We start from the raw sequence: 15,088 nt of genomic DNA on the forward strand, positions 1-15,088 counted from the left end.
CCGGTAGATAAACTGTGTAGGAGCCATCAAGCCCACCCTTCCCACTTGTGAGGGATCACGGTATACACACAGAGACAAACATTCTAAATGACAAGCACTGTGTATAACAGAACAGAGACACTGAATGTAATGAATAACTAACAAAATAAAAAACCTAGAATATATGTATATATACACAGTATATGTCTACAGTTAATATTTACAATTATTAACTACATTGACTTTGGGAACATTTTGCCATTTTGAGCCATTTTGCGAGGCCCATTGAAATTGAATACGTACATTTTCACCACTTTCTAACTTTCTGCAAATTTTTGTAAGAATTTGAGCATGTTAAAGCCCTCAAAAAGCCAATTCATCTGCCTGAATAATAATAATCCTCACAATTTCATTAGGGCCTAACACTGTCAGTGCTCGGTCCCTAAAAATACATAAAAGATTTATAAATTGTTGTTTGTCAAGAAATAGAATAAAATAAGTATAATGAAAATGAATATAAATAACATTTCTAAAATGTCTAGGACTTCAAAGCAGGCGGGCTCGAGCACATATTTTTAATCATTGAATTATTTTGCCTGAAAATTAAAAAAAAGTTTTGACACGCATAGTTGTTCAGATTTGGACTCTGATCATGAGACAGAAGTTTGGTGGTGATAGGAAAATGCACAGTGGAGTTATGACATCTTCGTCTCCTTTGGCGATTCATGGTCCATGTATGTCCGCAATACAGAACATCGTGTTTCAATGGCGTGTAATCAAACTTTGATGCCACACCACGGTCACCTGAATAATAATAATAACAAGACAAAGATCCCTCTATCCTTGAACACTGCAGGATTGGAGTTGTTTGTTTACGGCTCAGCATCAAAGGATTCATGGTTCAGAAAATCATGTTTTAATGGCGTGTGTAATCAAACTTTGACGCCACGCCAGGGTCACATGGTGTAATGAAAAATCGATCTTTGAATAAGTTTAAATCTTCACATTGTTGTGATGACACTCAACAAAATGTTACCTTGATCTGATGAAAGCTCTACAAAAAGTACATCAAGATAAAGTGTGGAATATGGCCAAAATGGCCACCAAATCCAAAATGGCGAGCTTCCTGTTGCATTTCCGTAGGTGGCGCTGTTGAGCTATTTTGCTGCGCCCATTTCCAAAGACTCCAGAATACGTACATTTTCACCAATTTCTAATTTACTGCAATCTTTAGAAACTTTTTGAGCACGTTGAAACCCATAAAAAGCTCATGTACAATGCTCAGAATAATGCTTTCAATTTCAATAGGGCCTCCCACCATTCGGTGCTTGGGCCCTAATAATAGGATAAATCTTTCAATGGGGCCTGCCACCGTTCGGTGCTCAGGCTTAATAATCATTACTATGTCAATTGGGCCTCCCACCGTTTCAGGGGTCGGGCCCTAATAATTATAATAATCCTTACAATTTCAATAGGGCGTCACATTGTAAGTGACACTTACGAGGTGTCAAGAGAATTGGTAATAACAGTTGATGAGAGTGTGTGGGTGTTGTAAACATGATCACGTGATCTCTGCAGCCGAGTAAATAAATCGCTTCCGGCCTCTTTCTGCTTCGTAGCCAATTTTCCAGATTTTACCCACAAGTCATGTCTGAAAATGGCTTTAGAGATTGGCACAACATGTAGGGATTAAAGGAACAGCACTAGGCTGGCTTAAATCGGTCTTATCAGATACATTCTACTTTGGTAAATATGAGCATATGAATACAGCAACTCAAACTAATAGGAGCATATTATGGGATTTCTAAATTGAATTGACTTCCTGGAAAATAAAACTAGCTGCAGGTGCTTTCTTAGAGCTTGGGCCTGAGAAAATCCATCTTCCCTAGACAGCTAATTTGGAGTAGCAATGTATTTACCTCTGTTGCGTGAATATCCTACATCAAAGACACTGGATTTTCAACCTCTGGATGAGTCTAAATTCCAAAACTGAATCTCAGTTTGTGCCAGGGTCTTCTTAAAGTAGTGATATCATACCACAAAATTATATGAAAATTGCTGGCAGCTATTTGGTAAGGGTGTGGATCTTTTGTGTGACTCTTGGTTGGAATATATTGTATCAGTCGGTTTTCACATCATCTACACAAATCTCATATGTCCTTGTTCAATCAAGCCTCTTGGCACTGAGTCGAAACACACATATATATACATATATATATATATATATAGCTTATTTAATGTATATATAATATTATATAAGCTGTTTAGACTACTGTGTATATAGTTACACTTATGAAACATCTTTTAATTCCATACAAAAAATGTTTAAATTCTGTTTTAGCTTAATAAACAATCCTCATTCAGTTTCCTGACCAACTAATCTGATCCTGTGAATCCTTGGTCTTACCTTGACATGAACGCCATGGCAGCCCTGTCATCTGGTTGCTCCTCAACATCACCAATGATGAAGTTGGCAGTTGTCTTTGAAAGTTGTGGATTCCCTCCCCATCCTGGAGCCCCACAATGTTCACGGAAGACCCTAATGTGTCCACAGAGGGTATGTAGAAATGTGGTGACGTCGATCTCCTGTAGGGATTCTTCACAGTAGTCCATGGCTGTCAGGACATCCTGAGAGCTGATGCTGTAGGACTGCTGCAGACTGCTATACACACCTGAGGAACAGGGGGGGAAAAGCAATGACTGGTGCAAATCAAAGTTGTACAGCAGGCAAACATTTCATTCATTTATTTGAAATCAATGGTAATCTTTGTTAATTAGTAAAACTAGATTGATCAAGAAGCTCTGCTTGGGATTCAAAAGTAAATTTCCTATTTTACTTGGATGCAGAACAAAAGAAATTAAAAGCTCAATCACAGCTTTTAAAAGGTTCACTTTGAACATTTACTTCTCCTGGTACTTTCCTTTAACTTCAAGGATCTAAAGAATAACAAAATAGTATATCCTCAGACAACATCTACCAGGTAACTAATTTGCCCTTGACAGGTTTTAACAATGGAATCATTGTGTAGTTACTGGACTCATTTTTACACAGCAACAGCAAAGAATAATAATCAGTTTAAATGTTTGATTTTTAAATTTATAAAAAAACGTATTAATGATTCTGAGGAGGAAGGTCACCTTTGACATAGCTCTGGTGGTAATACTCATGCAACAGGCTGCAGTAGTTGGCCAGCTCCTTGTGTTTGTGCGGATGAGCCAGGAGGTCTGTCCAAAGGGATGGGATGCTGCGGTCCTGAGACAGTGACCTGATAGAGGGAAATGACACAGCAAAGAAAAGCAGGCAGGAAACAAGAGAGATTATATTAAGGATCTGCAAATTTTCCTGTGGATACGTGTTCATCCACATAACTAACTCTTAACTCTTAAATAACCATCTGAAAAGACAGTTGCATTGCATTTAAATGGTATGACTATTGGTCCACAAAACACTTTCGGGGGTTAAGGGATACACAGTGTTGCAGCCAAATCCAATACAATTAAAGTATATGGGGACCGATTCTTTAAATGTAAAAAAATCAAAAAGCCTCCATAACACCTGTGTTATGTTATCCAAGTGTCCGTCAAATTCTACATTAAAAGGAGATCATTTACACCATGTTTTTAGCAGAAATAACTTAAGGGAGGGAGAGAAAAGCTACAGTAGGAAGATGGAGGACCAGCTGCAGCAGAATAATGCCAGTAGTGTCTGGAGAGGCATGAAAACCATCTGCCCCTTCTCCCACCCTGCCAGTCCAGCTGCAACCCCCCTCGTCTGCTCCACAGGTAAACTACCCCGCCTCCTCATACACAGCACTCAGCTTTCAGCCACTCATCACCACCAGCCCAGCCCGACAACTCTACTTATCAGATATATTTCAATTAGTTAATCTTGGTAGGGGAGACAGAGGTTGAGTGAGTGAGTCAGTCAGTCAACCAATGCTCTGTTATTATTTACATAATAACCAGTCTGAAAAACAAATATGACAGTTACACAATGATTCCCCCTCATTACTCCCCTCTTAACTGTATCATGGCAATTATTAATAAAATAAACATATATGACACTTTGCAGAAATCTGCTGGATTTTAGTACTGTGCTGTCCCTTGTGTTGTGTTTTGCTACATTAAACATTGGGGTCGCTGCCGTTTTAATGGCATGATATTCATGTAAGTATGGAATCCTGTTTCTTTTGGAATAAAACTATCTTTATCCAAAGGTTTGATATTATCCTATTGTTTATCTCCATTTACATTTTCTTGGCAAGCAGTGGTGGGAACTCGTCACTGTCCACTTAATTAATTTGTTTTGTTACATTACATTAACTTGCAACTCTTCCCTTTTTTTATTTACATCCTGAATAAGATAACAAAGTACTATTCAGTTTCATATTTTTTTTATCTTTAAATATGACTTTAAGACAAAGTCATGTTAAAATTCTCTTTCATACAATACACCACTGGCTGAAACGATTTGTAGTGATGCTCAAATTTGGGTTGTGTTCAAAGACAGCACAGTTTTTCAAGTTTTCTTCTGTAAAACATGAACTTGCAATTTTAGGACAATAATATTAATAAAAGCTAAGCAGCACCTCAGTAGAGTGTGAAGGGTTAAAAAAACAGATGCAAGCATTTCTACCTAAACTCAATCTGATGATAAAACTCCTAGGTCTCAGCTAGCTCGCTCACACACTTGCCAAACTAATCAGAATTCATTCACTCACTCACTCACACACTCACACACTCTCACACACACACACTCACACACACACACACACTGTATACAAAAACCAAAGGTCAGTAATATCATACATTGATGTCAAAAGTATTCAACTAAAGAATAATCTACATTTATTCCAACTTGGTTCTTCTTTATGTAGTTTTTTCCATCATTACACTGTACTCACCAAAGTAATTACGGAAATATATAAACAGCAATGTTAGCTGACAAGAGCCTGTACTACTTGGATGAACAGGAACATCTTTTTGTTGAATTATCTGTACAGCAGGCAATTTATGTTCTAAAAATATCTGGTAAATTGAGAAGAAGTTAAAAGCACAGACCTGTGGACAAACAAACTGAAGGTGAGACATCAAATACAACTTACAATATTACTTTAATTCTTAACCTCGAGCTTGAACTTCTGTTTGGTACAGTTCAAGTCAGGTTGCCCCCAGAATCTGAACCAAATTAGGACCAATTACATACATTTTGTGTGACTACAATATCCACAACAATCATGGTTATATGATGAAAAACACTGAGAAGACTGTTCAAAGAAAATCCCTAAATTTGCATCTATAAATTTCTGCCATTTCTTTCTACTTTCTACGCATTTCAACGTTTACTTATTATGTAGTCCTCATGAATCTTGTCCAGCATGTCTTCTTTCAAGTAATGTCACTGTAGTCTCATAAATAACCTCAGTGAGTATCACTATTATTACTGTTTGGAATGACAGTTATAACTACAATTGTTGTAATAAACTGTAATTAGCCTTTTATTGCACCATCTAACACTTGTGCTAAATCAATTTCTTAATCATTAAGGAATTAGCTGACTGTCAGGATATCTTGTTAATGTACAAGTCACTGGATCTGTGCTCGGTGGAATTGTCTATGAAGTGAGTGTGGCTCTGCTGCAGAACAGGACCACTGTTTGAAAGACATGCTGAAAGGAAAGTTAAAAGCTGTACAGCATTAATCAAAAATGTATTAGCCTAATAACTACTACCAGTGGTCTGCATCAGTACCTGAAGATGTCTCTGGGCTGGGGAGTGAAGTGGGTATGTAACAGTTGGTCCTTCAGTTGTTCCAGAGAGCAGTTGTAGACGTAGACTGGACACTTTAGCTGGCTGCTATAACTGGTGCTCTGCTGGGAACCATGTCTGTTGAAGCTGAAATCTGCTTTCTGTGGTTCAGAGAACTGGACCTCTTTTTCTCCCACATCTGGAAAAATTGGAAAAGTAGATGCTATTTTCATTTATTTCATTCAAAAGTATATTATGGTGACAGTAAGAGTTAAGTGTTGCAATATAAGTGTTTTTATACAGGTCCAGGCTGGTTTGAGTGGCCATCATGTCCAACCTTGAATTGGACAATCTACAGCAGCAGAAGACCACGTCAGGACCCAATCCTATCAGCCAAGAACAGAAATCTGAGGCTGCAGTGACACTTAAAGACTAGTGAGGATGGTGTGTATTTTTTCTTGACACATTTTGGTCACTAAATACCAATCATTCATGGTTTGAATGCCACAGCCTACAGCTGGTCACATTCATTCATTAACTCCAGTCTTTCGTACCGATACACGTATTCAAACACACAAACAGTAAGTTTGGACACATGTTAACTCAGACTGGGTAAAAACAACAGAACTGTCAACAATGTATGGAGAACCGGAGGAGATCGTGGGGCGCATTCAGTTTGGCTCCTACCGCTGGCAGTCAGAGGAGCAGTAAATTACTAACAGAGCCGGTAAAAACTGAAAAAAATACTTTTTTACACATTTGTATAAGAAAGAGTCTGTCCCTAGTCTTTTGATCCATATAAATGGTTGATTACCGTATCAATGATCACTAGAAGTGGTTTCCAATGAATACAGTCTTGAACACGGCTTTTCCCTGAACAGTGTTGCGTTCATATTTTTCGTGAACGAGGAATTGTACGAATTCTAAATCATATCAGGGCATCATGTGATAAACCAGGAGCAAAAGAAAACGTGGGTGTTTGTGTGTGCTCCCAGACAGCGCACACATACAGGCCCCGGGGGATCTTCCTCCCGCACCCACTCACTCACTGGTTCCCTCACAGCGATACACGCTTCACAAGTTCATTTTTGGAATCGTTAACATAGTTGAATTTCTTTTTTCCATTAACTATGAACGTGAACTAGTTCATTTTCATCGGCATGAACTGAACTATGAACTAGTGTAGCAGGGTTAATGCTTCCCACTTGCCATTGCCAGCGAGATCCTTGCGCTGGCTGTGGTAGTGGGAGCCTTGGTTGGAGTGCTAGAGCTCCCTCTAGCGGAATGCGGGGGTTGTATTTTACATTGCTGCCTCCTCTCCTCAGTCTGTGTATATCCCGGCTGGGAGAGGTAGGTAGTCAGAGCAGTTAAACATGAATCCACACTTTGGCGATGTATTACGGGAGTCTAAATGTACATAATACTGTATTAATACTTGGTTGTTTGTACATATATATTGTGTTGCTTGGAATCTGTAATTACTTTTAAATGGACTTTAGTCTTAGGATCGCTAGCTTGGCTACCATTAGCTTTGGTCGTAGCTACTTAGCTAGCGTCGACTTCGCCATGAAAGTGTACTTCAGCTTGTCTTTCTCCCATGTTAGGCTGCCATTGTGAGGGTTCTCAAAGAGCATTTCCCATGTTAAATATTCCACCAGGTATGTCACCAAACGCCCATTCAAATATTTTCTGAGTTATTTGTTTAATGTGATATTTATTTTCATGTAAATGCTCAGTCTGTGTATATCCCGGCTGGGAGAGGCTGCCATTGTGAGGGTTCTCAAAGAGCATTTCCCATGTTAAATATTCCACCAGAATAAACGGCTGGCTGCCAATGGTTCCATCGTGGTCTCAATCACACAAGGCAACGAGAGAGTACACAACCGCTACACTAGTGCAAGTGTGAACTTGCACAACACTGAGTATAACTGTATATAAAATTTTTAAGCTGTGTTATCAAATATGGTTTGCAAACCCAGACAAATTTTATTTGGTGGAAGAGGGCAAAATGGCTCTTTTGATAGTAAAGGTTGCCGACCCCTGATCTAGAAGCACACCAGACCGTCTGATGTAGTTTGTATCCTGATCCAGCAGAGGGCGATCACTATCAGCTTGAACTATTGCCTGCCCTCTTGACCTATCAGTAAAGTAAGCCAGGAATGTGTCTGTTGCCAAGCTATGGAAATGGAGGACGCTAGCAAGCAAAGCCTTGCAGAGTGAACAATCATGACACGAGAGCATCTGAAAAACCACATGTGGAATTTTTTTTTATTTTTTTTGCAGAGGATTTTATTTTGTACCGCCCTGTTTGGCAATGTTGTTTTTCAATAAAATAAAACATTTGCATGAAGCAAGCCAATCCACTTTCCATGTTGATAGAGCATTAAAACCCCCAAAAAATTATGGAAAAAAAATTAATGAACAGACATTAAGAATAGATACAAATTTGCGATTAATTTTGAGTTAACTATGACATAAATGTGATTAATTGCGATTAAATATTTTAATCGTTTGACAACACTAATTATGAACAAAAAAAACACAGTACTATGTTGCCATTGATGCCCTGGTCCAGCTCAGATTGTTTTTTCTGCAATTACCCCAAAAGTCCTCTTTGATACTAGGGGTGTGCAGGAGGTCGGAATATCCCTGAACGCAGCACAGCGAGGATGTTAGCAGCTGGAGGAAGCAGCCCTGAGCTAGCCTCCGCTTGTCTTCATGTCCACACATGGACCCTCAGTCCACGGGGAAGGGAACCTGGACAGACCAGGGTCTGGGTGAGGGGTTCCGGGACTGAGGGCGTGATAACAACCGGACTGAGAGGTAGAGAACCATCAAATCCAGCTAGCGCTCAGCGGTTAGCTGCTCTCTCAGCGGAGCTTAAGAGTACAACAGCACATATTTTCAAGTGTAACCACTGAACGGATCCCGTTTAACTTCCACAAGAGTTGCTCATCTTGTAACAAAGACCTCAATGAGGAAACACACTGTGTTTTTTCTATTTTCACTGCATTTTAATATAGCAAATAAAGAGTGAATTTTAATATAAAAATATTATTGATTAATCGAAAATCGATCGTTAATTCTCCCAACGATCGATTAAGACAATTTAATTGAATGCCCATCCCTATTTGGTACCATAAATAACTTTTTTACTCCTGCATCTCCTGACATACCAATTTTTTCCACAAATGACTGAAACAACTTTATCTCTTTCTCTGTGGATAAGATTAGAGTTGTCAGGGCTAGTATCATACCTTCTCTTGTTCCTTTCTATACGCATTCAACTTAAGGCTGGTGCATGCTTCTGCAACTGCGTCTGCGGCTTTTCACGCCACTGTGGCGCAGTAATCGTTGTCAATCATGCTTCCCCAACCATTGCGCATGTTCACCGCCAGAACACTAGGCGGAGTAACGTGTTTTGTCAAAGACGACTTCTTTCTTCTTCGTCGACTGTTTATTTACATCGCCACTGCGGCTCCTCAGAGCCTTTCTCTGGCGGACAAAACCGACAGTCAATGACGGGTTATACAAGTGGTGATACTTTCAGATCTCTTCTGCCAACCGCTCATCTATTTGGTCCATATTCATTCTTCTAAATCTTCCGTTGTTTTTGCCGGTATTATGGGGCATGAAACCGGAAATGCGACTCCAAAAAGGATGTAGTTAGCAGACCAATCACAGCCTTGCGGGCTGGCGGAGGCTTGCGGAGCTTTGTCTATAGTTAGAAAAATTGGGTGACGCACGTAAGAAGGGATACATAAGCACGTAAGGGGCCCGGAAGGGCTCTTGCGCTTACGGGCCCGTGAAATGAAGAAGCATGCACCAGCCTTTACAGTCCTCTATTATTAAGGACTTCTGGGGTCTGTTGTTCCATGCCTGGACATTATAAATGGCTACTTACAGAACGTTTGGGTCACATATCATTTTAAGTTTTAGTCTTTTGTGGACATTTCACACACAAATCCATTGGCATAGTGTTGAGTAGATAATGAGGGACATTTTCTGTGAACTATCCCTTAAAATCTTTGATCAGGGCCTACTGGTAGTCCCTCACAGTTATCTGGCAACAAAAGTTGATCGTACTTTTGAGATGGTAGCTTCGACTTTGTGGAAAACTCTTCCTATGGACATATACGTTTTGAGTCTATGTTGACATATTTAAAAAGCGGTTAAAGACTCATCTTTACAACTTGACTTTTGTCACCTTGTTATATGTTGCTTGTGATTTTGTTTTGGCTCTATATATTTTCAACAATTATTTTTTTTCTTCTGTGATCACTCTGTGACTCTGATCTGTGAAAGGTGCTATATTAAGTAAACTTTACTTAACATACTTCTTTTAATTTTGTCTCAGTGTCGATGTACAGCACCTTAAATCCTCCTCTGTGTACGAAGCATTCTATATAAATCAAATTGCATTGCCTTGCCTGAACCATCCCTTAGGTTCGGTGTTATAGACAGAAAGCTGGTTGAACTCCCATTATGCGCCAAGTACCTCTCTCTCTTTATCTCTGATCCCAAGTACATTTGTATCATATTACAACTTATAACTTTGTTTATCTCTCTCACCTTGTCTCTCTGTCTATCTCTAATCGTGTTCATTTTAACAACCAGTTAAGTTGGTTTGAATAGTATCCCAGACAAGAGTGTTAGACTGACCTGAGTTTAGGGTCCCCTTCTCTATCTCTGTTACCCTATGGTCCCAGCTGTCTTGGTCCAGCATCAGTGAGTCAGTAGGCCATGTCTGGCCTTCGGACTGAGGTGAGAGCACAGGGGATCTGGCGGAATAATGTCCATTGCTGGGCTTCCTTTGTGGTTCACTGGCAAATCTGAGGCCACACTCAGACCTCTCCAGCTCACTGATGGAACCAGATAGAGTGTCAACTTGAGATTTGTTGCAGGGAGTCATCAAAGTGTCATCATTCTGCATGCTGATGTTACTCTGAGGCCCTGTCTCTAGCCCTGTAGCCATTAACATCAGAACATCTGCAAAATAATTAACATCAACATTAAAATTGTATGCATCATTAGAATGTGGATCAAACGGAAGTCAAGAAGTACCTGTGAAAGAAACAGGAAGGAAAGTGAGGAGAATCTGCTGAGGGCTGATATACTTGGCGTAGCACCTCCACTGTGGCACAGAGCAGCTGCTATCCAACAGCAATGGTTCATCATCCACAAGGTCTGCATTACTGAAACTCTGCCAAAGACAGATGGGAAACAAGTGGAATGCAATACTAATAAATGTGGGAGATATAAAAAAATATAAATAAAAATGTAATACAAAATAATATATAAAATTTTAAACAGAATATTTACTGTGTGAACATATTGAAATGGATTGTACATTAGCCAGAGTTTCACATACAGAAATATATATTGCACAGTGTTATGGCTGTGGCTGTGTCTTGTCTGTTTGTCTGTCTTTCATTATTCATTGGAGTCCCCAGATGCTCCTCCTTCTTCCTGGCAGGTTTTGGAGGCAAAGATGGAGATCCTGATTGGAGCGGCATCTTTCCTTAGAATCCAATCAGTATGAAGCACTTTGGGCTGACAGTATAAATTATGCCCAGTTGTGTCAGTTGTGCAGCTGTATGTCCTGTGGGAACAGCTCGCCAAACTAGCTCTTGCATCACATTTGTATTAAGAGATAACATTCTTATTGTCTGAGAGTCAGACTATAAGAATTGTTAGAGAATTTGTCTTTTGTTTGAACTAGTTGTGTTGTTGTTTTATGAGCATTGTCTTTGTAATTTGGTTTGAAAAAAGGTTTGTGTAGCTGTTTTAAGAGTCCTCTTTTTGTTATATTTGTTTTCTTCGTTGAACAAGCACCCTTTTGCTTGCTTTTCTGTTCAGCGTATGTTACTTGTACTGTCCTATGACATCAAAACCAAGCTTAAACTAAATAAACAACCTTAAATTTACCAAAAAACGCCTGGTTTTATTTTGCCACCTCATTCGTATTGAGCCGGGTCATTACATAATTTTTAAACGCTGAGAAACTAGCTTGCTTGGGACACTGCTGAATTCATTAGTGATGTTGACATTTGTATCTGAACAATTTTTGTCGAACTATTCTCTTAGTCATATTGACAAATGCCGTAAAGATGGTTTGGCACATATAGCGAATCACTTTTGTATCACATACCCCAAACAGCTGCTTAAGGAGATCAAGGCTCCAATTGTGGATAGGTTGGTAGAATTGGATGTTATTGTGTTTATGAAAATGGAAGTAAATTCATAATTTGCTGCATTTTAACGGATCGCTACAGCTCTGCATTGGCCATCTAAAGTTTGGCCTATTTTGTTACAGTTCAAAATTCACAGGAAGCCCAAGAAGCTGTAGCTGCGCTTCCTGTTGAGGACAGTGTTAATTAGCACTCTATTAATTCTGCAATCTTAAAAGCATACAAAGTAGTTCCTGAGGCTTACGACAATAATTTCGTAACCATAACAAAAATCGGAATCAGACTTACGTGAAGTACAGCAGAGAAAATGGGAAGTTGTTCGATAAATGGAAGACAACATGCCAAGGAGATGATTTTTGTTCACTTAGGGAGTTAATGTTGCTGGAAGAGTTAAGTTAAGTTTGCTTACCTAATCGTATTGTGTTGCACAATAATGAGCTAAGCCATCTGGTTAATTAAAGTTGTATCGCGCAATAACACTATTCGTGACAAAGGTGAAGCTCCTGATGTCTGTTTCGAGCCATTCATATTCAACGGGTTAGTGTCCTTAACAGGCCAGTCTGGTGATCAGAGTCCGGTGCGTATTTTGAGAGACACAGGAAGCTCCCTGTCTGTGATTCATTCTGGTGCGTTGCGGTTTTCAAAAGCTGTGGACTTGTGGTTATGGCGCTGCGCTGTGTGGTATTAAGATGGGATACACAACTCGTCCAGTACATCGCATATACTTGAGTAAAAATGTATCACAGGCTTCTTTCCTGTCACTGTTTGTCCCAGGTTACCAGTCAGTAGTATTGTCCTTTTAATGGGATCGATGTCGCCAGTGGTAAAGTAGCTCCTTTGGTGAGGCTCAGTCAAAATTTGGCGTATTTTCGGCGAGCTTAGCCACTCGTGCACAATCAGTTTAACACAATGATATTTCTCTGTCAGACAGTTTGCTTACGCCAGCCTTTCAGAGGAGGCTGATGTGAGAAGTGAACCCTCTTTTAAAAAGCCCAAAGCCTGACTTAAAGTGCAAAGGTCCATAGAAGTTACTTTAGTCTACTGGGAGCAGAGCCCATTGTACAGTCTAACAGCTGCAGAAAGAAAATACCTGCGATACGTCTCCTTCAGACACTTAGGTCAATCTCTTGCTGGAGAAGCTGCCCAGTGCTGTGATGGTGGCGTGCTTGATCGGAACTGCTTGTCCATCACAGATAACCGCTTCGCCATCATCCTACTCTGTTCCACCATCTCCACTGAGTAAAGCAGGTATCAGAGGACGATGAGCAGTTGATAAAAAGGTCTTAAGGAGTCCCTCCTGTACTCCAAAATGCCTAAGCCCTGAGCAGATACAGTCTGCTCTGGCCATCCTTATAAAATGCAGTGGTATGATCAGTCCAGTTCAGTATTTTGTTCAGGTGAACATCCAGATCCTTATAAGAAATCCCTATCTCAATGTCATTCCCTGGATACTCACTGGTGTCAGTTGTCCGAAATCCAGGAAGTAAGATTGCGATCCACTGAGAGGTGCAGTTTGAATGGTGTTGACTTGATCATGACAGTACTCCGAGGCTTCTCACGGTGAGAACGCTCTGTGTTAGAGGTAGATTATGAAGAAAAACACTCCGATGCCAGCCTGTTCATTAATGGTCTCACCACGGGATGGAGATAGTTGATGACAAGCTGCTTCAGGTCCTTCATCAGGCGGGATGTGACTGTCACCAGCCTACAGCTGCTGAAGTCCTTGGCACCTGAACCGTGCAGGAGGTCTTCCAAACCTGTTGTTATCCCCCTAGCATCAGGCTCATATTGAAGATATGCTCCATAACCCTGCACAGCTGGTCTCACCTGGATTGTTGTGAGGAACAGATTGCAGCAGGGAGGGGTGTGGTGGATGGATTGGGAGGGGTTGGTGGGTGACATAAATGAGTGCTGTGGGATGGGGGCTTGTGGAGGGTATGGGGCAGTGTACCATACCAGGGGTGAAGATGAGGGGGGTTGCAACAGAGCTGGCAGTCATGGGGGGAGGGGCAGGAACCTGACCCAACCTGTTGAATAACAGGTTCAGATAATTTGCCCAATTCTCATCCCCTGCAGCCTGGAACTCAGATTTCTTGCAGTCAGAGATGGTTTGCAGGCCTCTCCAGACACCACTGGTGTTGTTAGGCTTCAGATGTTCCTCTATCTACCTCCCGTAGGTGTTCTTCCCCTCCCTGATGTTCATCCTCAGCTGCTTCTGAACAGCCTTGTGCTCCTCCTTGTCTCTTTACCTAAAAGCCCTCTTTTGTCCCTTGAGGACGGCCTCTATGTCACACATATTTAATTTGTGTTCCCGAAGACCAAACCGAGTCAGAGTATACAGTTGTGTCTGATGACAATGTCAAATATCGAATTTTTCGATAATACTTATTTCGATAATACTTGTTGGTAAAAAAAAGCACTATTGAAGGAAATTAAGTAAACACAGATAACAGGTCTTCAACACGCGCACAAGATGGCGTGTGCATTTTAAACCTCTGGGCTATCTTCCTACTGGACTTCTTGAATTCAAGCTAAGTATATTCTTTAAATAAGCTTCTCTGCTAAATTACTATTGTGTCTGCTGTCTTAGGTTAACAAGATTGATATTTTCAACTGTTTGGTCTCACCTTGTATGAGACAGGAGCTTGTTTGTTTATTAATTCTGTTCACTGCTTCTAGTGTCACTCAGGTGATTTTAAACTCAGGAGAGTTAAAATAGGATCCAGCTAAGGTTACATTGCTTGCTTTTTATTCCAATTCTTTTAAGGACTCAATTGTATTTGACTTTCTATCTCTTGAGGTAAATAGCCATTGTCCAGAAACAGTTTCTGGCCAAATAGGAGATTTTGGGATACTCATTGATTAAAGGGACTAGTTTATTTTGTTATTAAACTCTGTTGAGTTTCTGCTGCTGGGCCCATGATCAGGGGGAGTGGTCAGCACAGCTGTAGCCAACCATCGTCAACTCTGGTTTAAAACCAGGAAATGCCTGGAGCGTCAGCAAAGACTCATCGTATGAAGACTCGGGGGATAAAGACAAAGGAGTCTTTCGTTGGAGGCTTCGGAGGAGGCTGAGGGGGAAGCTGAGTATTAGGCTGCAATTATTTTTTGAATATGTGTAAACTTTCCGTGCAGTTTCCGTTCTACTCATAGATACTATAGGCCTTGCAC

The 15,088-nt window shown here is 40.4% G+C and overlaps 1 protein-coding gene across 6 annotated transcripts in view; it reads right to left on the reverse strand.

Moving 5' to 3' along the window:
- szt2 (SZT2 subunit of KICSTOR complex) overlaps window positions 1-15,088 on the reverse strand; it is a 172,220-nt gene that overhangs the window by 103,093 nt on the left and 54,039 nt on the right. For all 6 annotated transcript variants that reach the window (XM_062396270.1, XM_062396266.1, XM_062396265.1 and 3 more), the window contains 5 exons: window positions 10,791-10,929; window positions 10,389-10,715; window positions 5,730-5,925; window positions 3,118-3,245; window positions 2,387-2,651 (listed from right to left, as the gene is read on the reverse strand). In XM_062396270.1, coding sequence (XP_062252254.1) covers window positions 2,387-2,651; window positions 3,118-3,245; window positions 5,730-5,925; window positions 10,389-10,715; window positions 10,791-10,929 — 1,055 coding nt within the window. The remainder of the gene's footprint in view (window positions 1-2,386; window positions 2,652-3,117; window positions 3,246-5,729; window positions 5,926-10,388; window positions 10,716-10,790; window positions 10,930-15,088) is intronic.

This window comes from Platichthys flesus, chromosome 9 (genome assembly GCF_949316205.1).
Source record: "Platichthys flesus chromosome 9, fPlaFle2.1, whole genome shotgun sequence".
Lineage (NCBI taxonomy): Eukaryota > Metazoa > Chordata > Actinopteri > Pleuronectiformes > Pleuronectidae > Platichthys > Platichthys flesus.